The 16,857-nt window shown below is 37.5% G+C and overlaps 1 protein-coding gene across 3 annotated transcripts in view; it reads left to right on the plus strand.

Annotated features, from left to right (window-relative positions):
- The window catches only part of RPS6KC1 (ribosomal protein S6 kinase C1), a 103,809-nt gene that overhangs the window by 35,241 nt on the left and 51,711 nt on the right, over window positions 1-16,857 (plus strand). For all 3 annotated transcript variants that reach the window (XM_087717777.1, XM_014073642.2, XM_087717776.1), the window contains one exon: window positions 13,104-13,225. In XM_087717777.1, the coding sequence (XP_087573903.1) occupies window positions 13,104-13,225 (122 nt within the window). The remainder of the gene's footprint in view (window positions 1-13,103; window positions 13,226-16,857) is intronic.

The raw sequence follows: 16,857 nt of genomic DNA on the forward strand, positions 1-16,857 counted from the left end.
ATACTGTACTAACACTCATGTCCTTACTTGTTTGCCCTGCATGATTTCAGGGCCTGCTTTTTAAAGACTGTACTCACCTAGTTTTTGCAGTGAAGCTATTACTCCATGAAACAGTGATGAGGGTTTATCACCTGCTTATGGCAGAGCTTGGCATTGATATAAACTGAGAGGAAATGGCTGGATCAAAGTTAACTTAATTCCACAGCTTGCTTCCATGCCTCAGGTGGTACTAGAACTTGAATCTTTCCAGTCCTACTCCAGCACCTAAGCCGTTCTAGCTTTCTGTAACATTATGTAGCAATATAATTACATTAATAATGCTGCCATAATAATAATAACAATAACAACAATAATAGCTAATATAATGTGTTATAGTGTGTTTTTGTATTGGAGACTCCCTAGTTGAAGTCCATTGTCAGCTGAGAAATCTCACTGGGTGACTTTGAGCCAGTAAAACTCTTATTTTCAGCTTTTTCCCAGAGTTGTATTAAAAACTGGAAGACAGGCTGAGACTTCAAATGACTTTCTCCATTCTTGTTGCCTTTTGCTGTGAGAAAACTATCTTCTGGTGCCTCTGTCCTTGATCTTTTTAAAATCCTTCTCTCCAGTCTCTCCCTTTAACTTCTAACCTGGATGCTATTTTACAGCTGAACCTAAATTGGGAATCACAAACATTTCATAGGATTGTGTGCTGATGTCTTTAAAAAGAAATTGGGTTACATTTTCTACTAAAGACACAAATGCAAGCTATTGCCACATGGTGGCATCAAGCACATAGAATAGGTATATCCCAAACTTTATCTGATATCTACTGGACATAAGATAATCCTTCCTCTCCCTTTCCTTTTTTTTTTTTTTTTTTACAATTTGTCATATTTTAACAAGCCATGTTGTTTCACTTTGCTTGATATAGTCTACACTAGATAGAAATTGAGTCTTGTCTTTGGTGATGGTGTCCCAAGTATGTGTCCTACTAAAGAGCTACAGTTTTTCTTCTTCATAGACATTTATCTTGGACTGTGTATTTGAGTTAAGGAGATATTAACTCAAGGAGATATTAACTCAAGCTTCTGGGCTTTTCCTTTTATCTTCTGAACAGGAGAGATTATTAGTAGCTTTCTTGTAAGGAATATATTTGTGGCAGCCAAATACATGCAGAAGTGCCTTTACACTGCAAATTCAGGGGATAAATATGTCCTCTCCACCGCTTTCTTTAAAGACTACTCTTTATAGAGTTTCCTGTAAAAAAAAAGTCAGATTTATTCGGGAGTGTTGTGAGTAAAATCAGTCTGTGATTGAAATTAACAGAGATTTTGAAGTCCAAATATTGTATTTTGTAATAAAATTTATATTAGACCCCCCCCCCAAGAATGGATACAGGTAATACTTTCATGAAGGAGAATGATTTGATGAAACAAAAGAATGCACATCTGTGGCAAAAGTAAATGTGCTGCATGCACATTTATTAAAGGAGGCCAGCTGTGATCAGAATTTCCTCATCACATAACAACACTGCCCGTTGATAGACTCCTGTGTTTTTATTTTCCTCTCTTTGTATAAAACATTTTTTTCCAGAAAAATTTGCACCTTGTCCAACAAGAGAAACAGAAAAGCAAAGAAATATTCCTTGAGTTGTAACCTTTCAATGTGCTCTATCAGGAAATGTTGGTCATGAAGTTAGCTTACTGAATATTGCCAGAACTGGCTCCCAGGACTCAAGAAATTTACTCTTGAGTTATTTGAAAACCATAGCTGTGTTTTGTAGATGTTGTTTACTCTCCCTTGTCACTTTTTCACTTAGAAGCATTTCCAAGAAAAGCGATCAGCCTGTCACTGTAGGGTGAAATGTATTACATATTAAGCTTTGGTTGAGGACTGAGAAGCTGCTTTCTGAGTCCTAAACTCTTCACCCAAATTCTTCTCCTTAGGGATGCTCTAGAAAAAAGGAGCCTCTATGTATCAGTAAAGCAAGTTAGAAATAGGATTAGTCTGATTAATTTCTGTTTGCTTTTTCATGACAATAATTATGTTCCTTTAATATATTAAATGTGTCCTAATTTTAAATCATAGGATGTGTGTCTGCGCATGCATGCGTGTGTCTTAGTGTGTCTGAAGAGAAGGACTAGGAATGACATGGTAGTAGTTTTCCAATTTCTGGGGGGCTTCACAGAGAGGAGAGTGTCCACTTATTTTCCAAAGCATCTGAAGGGAACACAGGAAGTCTCCAATGGAAGCTTAACAAAGAGAGAGAAAGAGAGAGAAAAGAAAGCTGTCTAGAGATAGACAGAAAATAAATTTAATAAATAAATAAATAAGGGAAATCCAAGCTAGAACGAAGGAGAAATTTCCTGTCAGTGAGATCAATCAATCAGTAGAATGGCTGCTTCCAGAAGTTGTGGGTATTCCATCACTCTTTTTAAGAAGAGATTGGACAGCCCTTTATCTGGATTGGAATAGGGTCTCCTACCTGAGCAGGGTTTTCACTAGAAGGTCTCCAAGCTCCCTTCCAAATCTGTTATTCTGTATTCTGTATTTTAGTAGAAAGTTGCACATGCTGCAATGTTAAATGCATACAAATAATTTTCAAGCGAAGTTTATTTTGTCTTCTGTGAATATATAGATGTCTTTGGAATGATCCCAAAGTTGCCAGAAAGGCTTCAGCCTTCACAAGATCGATATTAATAAATTTTAGAAATAAATACATTTAGAGAGGAACTGTCCTGGGAGATTCATGAGGTTATCCTGAAGGAAGCAAAGAAAAAAAAAACTAAGATACATGGATGGATAGATGGATGGATGGATGGATGGATGGATGGATGGAAAAAATTGTATATACCTATGTCAGTATAATTTAATGATTAGTTTCAAAATACTTTTGCTGCTTAAAATGTCAATATCAAAACACACTTTCCTTTATAAGTCAGAATGTTAAGATCTACCAAAGAATTATTCTCTGCATCCTCCCACTGAGAATACCATGTTTCCCTGAAAATAAGACAGGGTCTTATTTTCTTTTGAAATAAGCGCTTGGCCTTATTTTTGAGGAGATCTTATTATTTTTGGGGTGCAGGAAGCAGTGAGCATGGTCACCTCATGGCTGCTGCTGTGTTGAAATGTTTTGGGAGGGGGCTTATTTTCAGAGGAGGGTTTATTTTAGTGCATGTGCTCAAAAGCCCGATTGGGCTTATTACCTGGGGAGGTCTTAATTTCGGGAAACAGGGTAGTACATTATATGGAGACACAGCAGGATTTCTTGGCTGTAGCATCCCAATTATGAAATGCTCTCCCTGCTCTGAAATCAAAGTGTTGGTTTGGAAAGGCCTAGCTATTCATCTGGACTTTTGATTTTTGCTGACAGCAAGGTTAAGGTTTAATCAAGGACATACAGTAATCCTTCAGGCTAATGAAAGAACCTAATTTTGTTGTTTCTAGAATCTATGCTGCTTCCATTAGCCTACTTCTGGCCCTCTTTTTTTTAATTCGGTTATAGGAGTGGGAGAGCCTTTGTGCTACATATACGTGCTGCATGTATCTTTCCTGGCTCCACTCAGATTTGGCAGCAAGGTGACAAAAAAATTCAGCAGTGTTGTGTTTTGGGATTTGTTTTTTGTTTTCAGAACCAAGTGGAGAGTAATTATGTGAACTGTATTTAAATAATTTAATTTTAATTAAGCTTAAATTCAATATTTCACCAGGAGTACAGTCCCTAACACGGTATTAAAAGGGAAATGCGATGTCTCCTCCCCCAAAACTCCCCCTGCCAATTGAGCAGGTAAATGAAATTCTGACGTACACTACGCAAAGATATTAGCTAAAATAATTTTTAGCATCAAATCTGATTCAGGCCTCTGTGTTTCTACAGAATGGTTTTCTAACTGCCTGCATGCCTCCTTCAAACCGATGCCCTGAATCAGCCGTCACCAACTTGATGCCTTGTCTGTGTATTTGGATGTCACCTGCCCCTTAATGCATGCCCACGCTGTCTAAAAATTCTGGGGATTAAAATCTCAGCACATCCATAAGGCATCAGAATAGGGAAGATGGCTATAAAACCTCATAGATTCTGGCTGAAATTTGCTACACCAGTTGTAGAGAAGGACATGAACTTGACCATCTGTAAAACTGATGCTGGAGTTTATTAATATGAAGAGCAGCCTAAGGTTGGTACACCCCTCCAGGCCCATTTATTGCCCTCTGATTTAGCGAATACCCTTTTTGCTAATTGATTTTTTTCTAGTAAGTCCTCAAATGAACCGTGCATGGCATCAATCCCTTCCCTACTTTTATAGATGGGTTGGAAAGGAGGCCAGAAGCAGACTTTGAAAATTCTTTCCGATGAAATAATTTTCACTGTTGGTATTTTCTTACTATTACTTTTTGTATGGATGTTGTTGGTTTATTTATTTTTTAATCAATTGCCTTGTGTGTCATCATGCAAAACTGGAAGGAAAATGTTTTTATTAAAGACCAGAAGACACTTGCTTCTCGCAGAGCGTTCTAGAGTATTATTCTGACCTAGGCTTCCCAAGAGCATGAAGCAAACTCCTAGTCCCAACAAAAACCTCTTTTATTAATTTACTGTGAATTCTGCTCATTCACATCCAGCAGAGTCTTTCCAGGGAGGATTTACAGTCACAGACCTTATCTGGCTTGGAGAGCCGACAGGCCCTTTTGCTCCTTTTATTTCCTCTGGGAGGGCCATTCATCATCCACCTGTGGCCTTACTCACAAGTCGAGCCCTGTTCTTTAGCTGTTCCCTTCGTCTAGCAACTCTGTGTATGTGCACACTGAGAACAGGCTCTAGCTGTTCGTCTGCCTCATTGATGTTTGACTCTGAAGGCATCTGATAACTGGCATACGGCTCTGCCCCCCTCTCTACCTCCAACACAGAGCCCTCATCAGAGCCTTCTCCAGACTCCAGGCCTGGATCATGTTCCTCCCCAACATCCTCACTGTCTGAATCTGCTGCTAGTTTTGCTGGCCGCTGGCGGGCCACAGCAAGTATACCCATTCTCTACAGATTACAGTTATGGCAGATTACAGTTATGTGAAGCACAAACCGGATTTTCTTGCAGTAGGTTTCTTTTTATTTCTTATATAGAAGTGCTTTGCACCAAGTTGTACCTAGATTGAAATGATAGTTATTTAAAGTGGTTGTAGAAAAGCAGGAAAAGCTACAGACTTTGCAGATACAAAAATAAATAAATAAACCAGGCACTGCAATATCTTCCAGGAAATGTGTAATGCAAATATTTTTCCTGCAGTCCGTGTATTGAACGTGCATTCCTTGTTCAAGCTGGTTTCCCAGGATCAGGCGTCTGCTGGATTCCTATTGTCTAACAAGTTCCTCTTCTGCTACTCTGTTTCTTGGCCATTTTTTCTGTGCTAGACTGAAAGCGCTTCTTCTAGAACAGAATGCAAAGGGGACGGGAATCCTTTTCACTCTTCTCACTTGTTCTCTGCCACTGTGATGGGGGTCTGGCTGAGCAACCTTGGAACATGGCTTTGAAAATAACCTCCTCCTGTTTACTCCAGAACATAACGCTGGAAGAAGAGGAGGTTTGGCACATTTTATGTCCTCAACAAAATAGAGGAGGTATTTCTGAGGAGGGCTTCCCCCACACCCCATTGATTAAAATCCGAGGGACTGAAACTCAACAAGAACTGCAGGCAGCCTTTACAAAATTATCTTGTGCCAGTTTAACTGTGTTTATTAAATAACAGTCCAAATAAGAATGCCTCATCGTTTTAGAAAGCTAATTTTACTTGAATCTTGAAAGATGTTAAATGAAAGGAATAAGTCCCTGTGACATACATTTCCTGATATGGTTTATGGCCACTCACCAATTAGGCTAACACTGAAATTACTTTCAACCAAATATGGAAGCTCATTAGGTTCTTGTGGAATACATGAGGACCCAATGAATTTCAAGTAGCAGCAAAATATTACCGGTCACATTGAACTTTTGCTTTTTCACGTGGGGGGGGGGAGGGAGAGGAAGAGGGAGAGGGAGAGATATCCCTGTTTACCTAAATCTTTCCCAACTAAGCTGCCAAGCACTAATTAGGACAGGGATTCTTAACAGTGGTGGGATTCAAATAATTTAACAACCGGTTCTCTGCCCTAATGATTTTTTCCCAACAACCAGTTCACCAAACTGCTCAGAAAGTTAACAACCAGTTCTCCCGAAGTGGTGCGAACTGGCTGAATCTCACCACTGGTTCTTAACTTTTTTGCCATTACTCCTCTTGTAAGTAAACACTTCCCCTAAAAACCGAACCCCAAAATGAACAATGAAAACAACACAAAGAAGTTTTGGGAAAGGGGGATTTCAGGAACTAGGTATGTCTAGTCTACAAAATAGAAGGGCCAAGGGTGACATGATAGCAGTCTTTCAATATTTGAGAGACTGTCACAAAGTACAGAGGGTTGACTTATTCTCAAAAGCACCTGAGAGCAGGATAAAAAGTAACAGATGGAAGCTTATCAAGAAAAGATCCAACCTACAACTAAGGATAAATTTCCTGACAGCTAGAACAATTCATCAGAATGGCTTGCCCTCCGAAGTTGTGAGTGCTCTAACCCTGAAGATTTTAAAGAAGAGATTGGACAACAATTTGTCTGGAATGGTATAGAGTCTCCTGATTGGGGAGAGGGTTGGACTAGAAGACCTACAAGGCTCCTTCCAACTCTGTTGTTCCGTATTCTGTATAACAGTGTAACTCACAGGTTCTTTCTGGGTCTCTATCTGTACCTCCCCCAAGGAAGGGGAAATCCTGAGTTAGAGTGTCAGAAGCCATCAAGTCTGGATTCAGGATAACTCAAAAAGTGGGCAGGCTTTAAGAATCTTGAAACAGTGTCTACAGGAGAATGTCAAAGAAGCCAAAGTTACCATTGATTTCTACTTGACCTCTGAGCCCAGTTCAACATGCTGATTATCTTCTATAAAGCTATATGTAGCATGGTTGTTGTTCAGTGACTAATTCGTGACTCTTCACAACTCCCTGGACCATAGCATGCCAGTCTCCCTTGCCCTCCACTTTTCTCCTGGACTTTGCCCAAATTCATGTTCATTGCGTTGATGATACTATATAACCATCTCTGCCATCCCCTTCTCCTTCAATCTTTCTCAATATCAGGGTATTTTTCAAGGAGTCCTCTCTTCTCAATAGGTGGCCAATATTTGAGCTTCAGCTTCAGTATCTGTCCTTCTAAAAACAGTCATGATTGATTTTCTTTAGGATTGACTCATTTGATCTTTTGCAATCCAAGAGACTCTCAAGAGTCTTCTCCAGCACCACAATTCAAAAGTATCAATTCTTTGGCCCTCAGACTTCCTTATGGCCCAACTCTCAGAGCCATATATTACTACTGGAAAAACTATATAGTCCTTTGTTGGCAAGATCATGTCTCTGCTTTTTAATATGCTGTCTAGATTTGCCATAGTATATGGCTGTGATGGCGAACCTATGGCACAAGTGCCAGAGGTGGCATGCAGAGCCCTCTCTATGGACACATGGGCCATCTTCAGTTGCTCTTCTGGTTTTCGGCATGCATGCACGCCAGCCGTTTGGTCTCTGCAGGTGCCGGAGTGCCAGAAAATGGCTTGAAAATACCCCATTTTTGGGGCCACTTTCAGGCCATTTTTCTGGGTGTTTTCTGGGCTCTTTTTGACCCAAAAAATGGCCTGAAAATGGTTTGAAAAACAGCCTGAAATGGCCAAAAAAAAAAAAAAACCAGCCAAAAAAAAACAGGCATGTGCGTTCCGGTCAGCTGGTCTTCGGGTTTCCAACACTCCAGCGCACGCTCATGCATGCACATGCGTGTGTGTTCTGATTTGGGCACTCATTGCTCAAAAGGTTCACCATCACTGGTCTATGGCATGGTGCCAGATTGTACCAATTTGCTAAAAATGATTCTGCCCCTCCAGTCCTACTAAACAGAAAAGGCCTGCTCGAAGCCTCACCCGCATAGTAAGCATGTGGACCAAAAGAAAGGCCTCTTTAGTAGTGGCCTCTACCTAACGGGGATATAGTTTGCTGTTATTCTCTTGACACTTCAAAAAGCACAAAGACGTTTATTTCAGTGATATTGGGCCATTTGTGAGGAATTGTGGGCGTTTGTCTAATATTTGTTTCTGTTTTGTACTTTATAATGTTATATTATGAAGTTATTATAGATAAACCATATTATCATGACTTATATTACAATCTTATGACTTATATTACAATCTTGTCCATGGCCCAAAGTCTTATATATTGGAGTGGGATTAAAGGTAAAAAACAAACAAAAACAAATTAAATATTTTGTGTCATCTGTTTAGAGAAACAACCACCCGCAACACTTTATTATGTCATTGACATTTATCGATGATCAAATTAACCTTGGTCCCTCCTGAATTAATGAACTTCTGCACTGAGGATTCCTGGTCCCACTCGCCATTGTTGAGCCCTGAAGCTTCTGCTGTGAAATTAACAAGCAGAGACCTTCGCTGATAAAACAAACAGTTTTTCCGATTTTCCATTGGCTTTGAAGCCTACTCAGGAAAGTCGTTTGACACATACACACCAAAAAAAAAAAAAATCTCATTTAGATTTCAATTGTCTTGTCACTTTTTTGCTGGCTGTATAATAATTTTAAAAATTAATATCTTTTAGTTCCATTGGTAGAATGAAGGTGCAAAGCATTAAATTGACAGTGGTTGTAAAATATATATTAACAATTCTAAATAAGTGAGCATTTCATATTTAGGTTTACACATCTCTTAAATTTTTTAAGCTGCTCCATAAATAATATATTATGGACTAAGTATATGAATGTGACAAGAATGCATTGTTGACATATACAATCTGACAACTTAAAGCTATATTGCCAGATAAAATATCATCATAATGGATATTCATTAGCTTCTCTAAAAGTGGAACTATTCTAAACTTGTTGAGCTTCATACACGGTGAGCATGTCCATGTGTTAGATTATTATTTTTCTGAGTGTATGAGTATCACACTATATCAGGGTAGGCGATCTGCACCTGCAAGAACCCCACTTAACCCCATCTTGCAACCTTCAAAGTATTCTCAATTTGAATTTTAGGAGCAAAAATGCTCATGTTTGGTGGTACAGTTTTTTCCTATGTTTTGCTAAAATAAAATGCAAATAGGTGAATTAATTCCTTGTTTGCTTTATAAATGTACCCTTTCATCAGATGGGCTGCACATTTTAATCCCACACCCATTGAGCCCAGTGCATTCTTGCCTTTGCTGCCGATAGCACTTCGAGCCTGATTTTAATAAACATGACTTCAGCTGCAGAAAGTTTGCGTGCTCCATAAATTCAGTTACATAGTACCATCAATTTGGGGTTTAGTTTTTTATTCTATATTTTAATTTAGTTGCTCTAAACAGTTAACCAGTCAAACTGATTTTACACATTTCTATTAATTTTCAGTCATGCTTATTGTATGCTGAGTTCAGTTTGATTAAAAAGCAATGTATTTTTATAAACAAACAATGGGAATTTAAGACATGATGCTATGTCTTAATTTAATTCTCTCCTTTTTTATTGGTGGACGGTACAGATAATATTTTTTATTAATGATATTATTTTGTTACTATTCACAATTTATACAATGATAATAATGTTTAATCCCTAGTAAAAGTCACCAGAACAAATCTAGACAAACTTTATCCTTGCATGGTCTCCCCACCTTTTTCAACACAGCAACCAGCCAAACAAATCCATAACCTTTATTTTACATTTCAGATTAACTGCAGCTTGCTGTGCTGTCTGACCTTGGAGGAACAATATAACTCTTAACTTGGATAAATGGAAAGAAGCCAACTTCATTTAAGAGTTTATGACTTTGTTTTATTTTGATTAACCATAATTACAATCAAACATAGTTTACAGTTTGGACAACAAGCTAAACTAGAGATAATTTAAAAGAAAGCAAACTTCGTTAATCCCTTCTGAGGCACATGAGAAGTATATTCATGAAGTAAAAGAAGACAGAGGGAGGTTCAAAATTGATATGAATTCAATTTTTTGGTCTATCATGACACAGTTAAACTGGTATTTGCTAACTTCAGGCGTGATGATGGTTACTCATTTAGACAGTTTTAAAGGAGAATTGGACAGATTCGTGGAGGGTCAGATTAACAGTGGCTACTGGCCTTAATGACTATGATTTTAGAATCCTAGGCAGAAAGCCTGGAAAACCAGCTGCTGGGAAAAAAAACATAACTTCTCTGTATCTCTTTGTAAGTTGCTCAGATACCGCTAGTTGGGTCCATTCTGGACTAGACATGACTTTGGCGTAATCTACAAGGCCCTTCTTATATTTTTAGAAATGGCAATTAGCCCCAGATGTTCAGAATACTTTTGTCATCAACATTGCATATATTCACCAATACTCACTGAGAAGATTGTGGGGCCTTTTCACACTTGAAGCTGGCTCAGGTGCCAGGCTAGGAGCCTATATTTATCCTTTCCATGCTGCGAACGCAAGTGTTATGCTAGCATAGTTGCAGCAAATATAAACCCACTCAGCTGCTGATGCAAATAAAAGAAAATTCTCCCCTTTTTTTTTAAACATACAGGATCATTTGCAATAGAAGCAGCAAATAACTAAAAATGGCTAGAAGCCTATATGTGTTGCTTGGTAGCAGTATAGTTATTTTTCATCTTTTTTTTTAATATTCTGTTTTCAGGAATGGCGAACAGAGCATCTAAAATAACCACTTTCACATTGCAACAAACACATCATCATTTGCTTAAAAAGAGTTATAATTACAGTTGACGAAGCATGGCCACCATAAAAATGCATTAGTTTAGCTTGACACATTAATTACCTGTTTTTGCAGATGTTTTTATATATTGTTGTGCGAACAGATTACAAAATAATTACAGGAAAGTCATATGGAAAACAAGCTAAGGGGGTGGTTTCTCGCCTAAATATTTTCATTCATGTGAATTTGTGCGAGGCACAGCTGCAGTATAGCAAATGGGGAGAGAGAGAGAGAGAGAGAGAGAGAAATGGAGGAATCTCGAAGGATTTTCATTTGAAGGTCTCTGTCATCAACATTATCACACTTTTTATATCTTTCTTCAGAGGACAATCTTTTTTTTTTAATAAACCAACATTGCTTTATTTATAAAAGTCTGATTCAGGTAAAACCCTCTGATCCTCATCAAATGAAACACAAATATCTGCTGGTATCAAGGAAGATACCTAAATAGGAAATGAATATTTTGTTTGAAGAAATATGACCTTGCTTGATTGCACTATAAAGACTAATTAAAAGCTTTAATATACCTCACACATATTACTGAAGCATTTTTAATTTTTTTAAAAAAATTCTCAAAAGCATAAAAATCTCAAGGATTATTCAGAAGTAACGTGACTTCATATTCTGTTGAAAATCTCAGGACACATGAAGGCAAATGTGTACTTGAATATTTGAAAATAATTAATTGTGACTTTAGCTTTTAATGTTTTTAGCAATACAAGGTGGTTTTTTTAAAGCAGGGATGTTATTATTATTACAGGGCCAAAAATTAATTGTTATAAAGAATTGGTATTATAGTTCTTTCATCAAAGGAGAAACAAGAAAGAACTGAAAATAGCACATTAAAAATATTTACATTGTGAGATTTTAAGTGGTTAATTATGTATAACATTCAATACATGTAATAGATAGTAAAATAAAAATCTAAAACTTGGCATATCTTGAAAATTAAGACAATTCTAAGTCCAGTGAGTGAGCATCAGAGAAAAGTAGAAAGGAGAAACAAAAGAGGACAGAAATTCACTAATTGAATTTGGTGCTATCATAACCTACTAAACATTATATAACCAATCCCTAGATTTTGTTTTTTTGTTTCTTTCTGGGTATATGAGTGACTGTAGGAGTTTTAAGATAAAAGAAGTGTAGTAGAAATCTGAAGGCTTAAGCCATCCAATAGAACATCATTAAATCTTCAGGCTAGGCAGCTAAGTTTTGGGAAAATTTATTCTTGTATAGGAGTGAGTTTAAAGATTGATATTATATATATATATATTACAGGCAAGATTTTATGGAAACACTAGGAAACATTTTTCATTTATCTCATGGGGATGTATATGTACTAACATTGGTGTGGAGAGGAAAATAAATTGCAATAGCTCAAGGCAAGACCCCACTCTTCTTTTGGGAGAGTCTGAAGACTGGGCTCTGTTGACTTGCATGGGGATCTCAGTGGAACACGCAACGTTGGGATTTATTAATGCTTTGAGAGCCCCCCACCGCCCTTTTAACTTGGATTATTCTATCCTTGTTTTATTGGTCTCCTTTTATTGAAATACAGGTTGTCCTCGACTTACGACCACAATTGAACCCAATTTTTTTGTTGCTAAATGAGACATTTGTTAAGTGAACAAATGCTCCATTTTACGACCTTTCTTGCCACACCTGTGAAGTGAATCACTGCAGTTGTTAAATTAGTATCACGGTTGTTTAGTGAATCTGGTTTTCCCATTGACTTCACTTGTCAGAAGATCGCAAAAGGTGATCACATGACCCCGGGACACTACATCAGTCATAAATATGAGTCAGTTCACAAGCGTCTCAATTTTGATCATGTGATCCTGGGGATGCTGCAACAGTCGTAAGTGTGAAAAACGGTCAAAAGTCACTTTTTTCAGTGCTGTTGTAACTATGAATGGTCACTAAATAAACTGTTGTAAGCCGAGGACTATCTGTATCAGATTTTTATATATTTTTTTCTATAAAATTTAGAGACATATATCAAATTCACAACTCTGTGAGATGTGAGCGACCTTGCAGATCTGAGTGAGATGGGCGGTTTCTAAACTTTGATATATAAACAAATAAAAATAAGGTGGGAAGAGAAAACACTTAAACAGGATCTAGGATTGGAAGAGCTACACATTATAGTGGATCATATTAGGGAATCTGTAGAACAGTTATTGGGAAAAAGGTGAAGGCTGGGCTAAGTAGATCTTGCATGATTGGAATTGTGACCACTTTTCTCAGATCATAACTGAAAAAGAAATTGTTGCAGAGGTTTCAGGCTTATAAATATATCCCTTTATGGTACACAGGAGAATCAAGTCCAACTCGTCGTGAAGCCGTGAAGAGGAAGACTTCAGAATATCTGATGAGAGCAGAAAAAATTTCCAGCCTTTACTGTAGACCCTCATCAGAAGATGGCTCAATATTTGGTGTAGGTTCTTTTTATTTCTAAAATAATTTAATTTTCTTGTGTTGGTGTACGCATATGGACATATGTTGTGTCTCCTTCACAACTGATTGAATTTCTTTATGGTTAACAGTATCAAAATATAAATGTGATAGATAAATAAATAAATAAATATGATTTATGCTAAATAAACAAATGTATGCACATATGGAATAAAGGGCTAAAAACATAGTGAAGGAAAATATCCCACAGTCTTCTGGTCCTAGTTGATTCTTCAGAAATGTTACATATTTATCCATTATTAGTTAAGAAAGAATACCACACTCAAAATCAGCATTAGCATCATTATACGTAGCTAAGGAAAACACTTTTTTAATTTTGTCCTTGTTAGTGAGATAAGAACAAGTAAATTGCTAGAGAGATTTCTGTGATTCTGAATTTACAGAAGATGGATGTAATCCTTAGATCTTATTTATGAGGATCAGGCAATCTGTTATCTTGAGTACAGATTATGTGTGTATTAGAGAAATAATTAGTGACGGGATTGTCTCAGATTGGGATCCTGGTGTGGTAAGTGTGAAGTGTTAATTCTTCTCTTGCTGCAATCTGCCAAGCAAAAGATTAACAGAATAACTGAATTGGAAGGGACCTTGGAGGTCTTCTAGTCAACCCCCCTGCTTAAGCAGTTAACCCTATACCATTTCAGACAAATTGTTGTCCAATCTCTTTTTAAAAACTTCCAATGTTGGAATATCCACAACTTTTGGAGGCAAGTCGTTCCACTGATTAATTGTTCAGTCTGGAAAGTTCTCCTTAGTTCTAGGTTGCTTCTCTCCTTGATTAGTTTCCATCCATTGCTTCTTGCCTTGCCTTCAGGAGCTTTGCAGAATAGGTTGACTCCCTCTTCTAGGTGGCAGCCCCTTAGATATTGGAATGCTGCTATCATGTCACCCCCTAGTCCTTCTTTTCATTAAAGTACTGAGTTCCAGCAACTATTCTTTGTATGTTTTAGCCTCCAGTCTCCTAATCATCTCTGTGGCTTTTCTCTGTGCTCTGATTCACTGATACCAGTGGGGACTTATTAAACTCCTCTCCTCCTGGGAAGAGAAGGAGAGAAAGGGTCAGAACAATGCTCTGGTCCTGATCAGATTGAGCTTTCCAGGAAGTCAGTTTGTCAAAACAAAAACAAAAAAACACTGCGTTCAGAATGCAAACAGTGCAGAAACACATAATTTGAGATAAAGTGAAAGGTTAACGAGATCAGATTTGGAGAAAGCAGATTGGGAACATTGAAGAAGAGACAGTATCCTGTAGGGATGTGATAAAGAATGTCTTGATGGCCATCTCTGAATACTGAAAGTTTCTGATGCTGTGATTTTTTTACATGGAGTTTTTTTTTTTAAACAAAAGAGATAGAACTAGTATGGCATTTGTAGTATTGAAATTGCTGTATTTTTTCTTGAACCCCAAGCCCAAGAACTTTTGACAAATCTTGGCTTTACTCTACCCTAGTAACACCAACAATATAGTAATAAAATAATAAAATGAGCCTCACTGGGTCCTTTTTGTTCTTACTCTTTGAACATTTTCTACAGCTCTTGTGTGATTATTGATAATTGCACTGGTTGTTAAAATATTAAAATTTCAGGTTCCCATTTGAATCACAAAATGACCATAGAGTCTTTAGACCATAGAGCTTTACTTTAAACAATCCTGATAATAGTTGAAGCTCTTCAGTGGAGATTGGGGAATGGTGTAAGGTGAGCATACAGAGGAATAATCTGTTGAATTGAACAGCAGTTAACCTGCTTTTTAAACCTGTTTTCATAGAGAGAGAAAAGAAACTGGAGAAATCTCTTCTGCAATAGATGTCTTCATGTAAGCTTTGAAGGATTCCTCATTTCTCCCTACTCCTGTGGACTGCTTAATTTTAACTTAATTTGTAGGCATGCATATGCGTGAAGGGGGACTCAGCCATAGCAGAGACTGAAATTAAAATTCCCTTAGGGTTCTTTCCAGCCTTATAATACTGATCTGCTTAATGAAAGACAAATTTCCTTATATAAAACTCTGAATTCTATGTGCAAATTGGCATAATTATGAGAAGTAATCTGTCTATTTTGTCACTAGTAAAAATGACTTGAAGGAGGCTGCACCTATTTATGCAGAATTGTGTAGCAAAAGCGTCCAGGATGTAAAAGAATGGATGTGAGAGGCCCAGACTCAAATAAGTTTTGGTTTAGATCCTAGCCTTAGCCTTGTATTTTCAAAATCCAGTTTTCCCAGTATTCCTATTTACATTATCTGGGATGAATTTAACAAAGTGCAAGATGGAATAAAATGGAAAAGCTATGTGTTTGAAATTTACCAAAAGCAACCCACAGCAAATTTGGGGCACTCTTATTCCCAATACATAGGTTATTTTTGAAAAGCCAATCAGAGTGGAACAAGGTTCTTACAGTGCCTATCCATGTTTATCAAGTGAAAAGGTTAGGAAAAAAGAAGAAAATTATAGCAAGTGTTGTCTGTCTTTTAAAACATACAAGTCCTAGACAGGACGGAATAGGGGAAAACTTCCTTGAAAGTGGAGAAGTAACCTTTTTACCTTCTAATTCTTTCAATAATTCTACCTGGGTAATAAATAGGCTAAAGGCCTTCCTTCCTTCCTTCCTTCCTTCCTTCCTTCCTTCCTTCCTTCCTTCCTTCCTTCCTTCCTTCCTTCCTTCCTTCCTCCCACCCACCCACCCACTCACTCACTCACTCACTCACTCACTCACTCATTCTCACTCTTCCTCCCCTCGAAGTTGCTCCTGAAAATTTCTGAAAATGTTAAGACGTCATCAAGCTATTTCTTCATCTTTTAATTCACGGACTAGTTCTAGTTCAGCCTTTAGACTGTCCTCCGTATAAGAAGAACCCATACTTTGCTTTTAAGCTGCCATACCAGAATTTCATATTTACAGGCAGCCTTAATATGTATTATTCATGCAGATTTTACCTCACTTTTTCATGAAATGTTATGTAGAGTGTGGCTTGTGATAGTAGGACAAAAATAGAGTAGTAATTTAAATATGTGAAAAACATTAAACCTGGGTTTTCTCTGATCATGGCCCTGAACATGAGTTAGATGTAAAGCATATTATCTGCCTTAAACTTAATTTTAAAAATTATAAACAGTTCTATGTAACCTAATGAACTATATTTGGGCATGAACATGAGGGTGTGAGTTTTCAGGCTTCTCTATATTTTGAATGATCTTGAATATTGCTAAATGATGTTTGCACCGTAGGTGCACTTTTGCAAGAAAACCCGGGAAAGAAAATTGTTCATGAGGGTTAGTCATCTAGAATGTCTAATTTGCATTAGCAGTACCAAGTGTACTTGTGGTCGTTCTTTTTCAAATTAATAACAGTGGTTCTTCTATACAAAATAAAATAAAATAAGTCTTTCGGTGATTTCACTGGAGACGTTCCCTAGTGCAGTGGTCTCCAACCTTGGCAACTTTAAGACTTGTGGACTTCAACTCCCAGAGTTCCTCAGTCAGCAAAGCTGACTGAGGAACTCTAGGAGTTGAAGTCCACAGGTCTTAAAGTTGCCAAGTTTGGAGACCACTGCCCTAGTGTGTTCCCTCAATACTATACCTAGATTTAGGATAC

Source organism: Thamnophis sirtalis, unplaced genomic scaffold (genome assembly GCF_051295495.1).
Source record: "Thamnophis sirtalis isolate CommonGarterSnake01/CBP01778 unplaced genomic scaffold, rThaSir2_p1.2 scaffold_6, whole genome shotgun sequence".
Classification (NCBI taxonomy): Eukaryota; Metazoa; Chordata; class Lepidosauria; order Squamata; family Natricidae; genus Thamnophis; species Thamnophis sirtalis.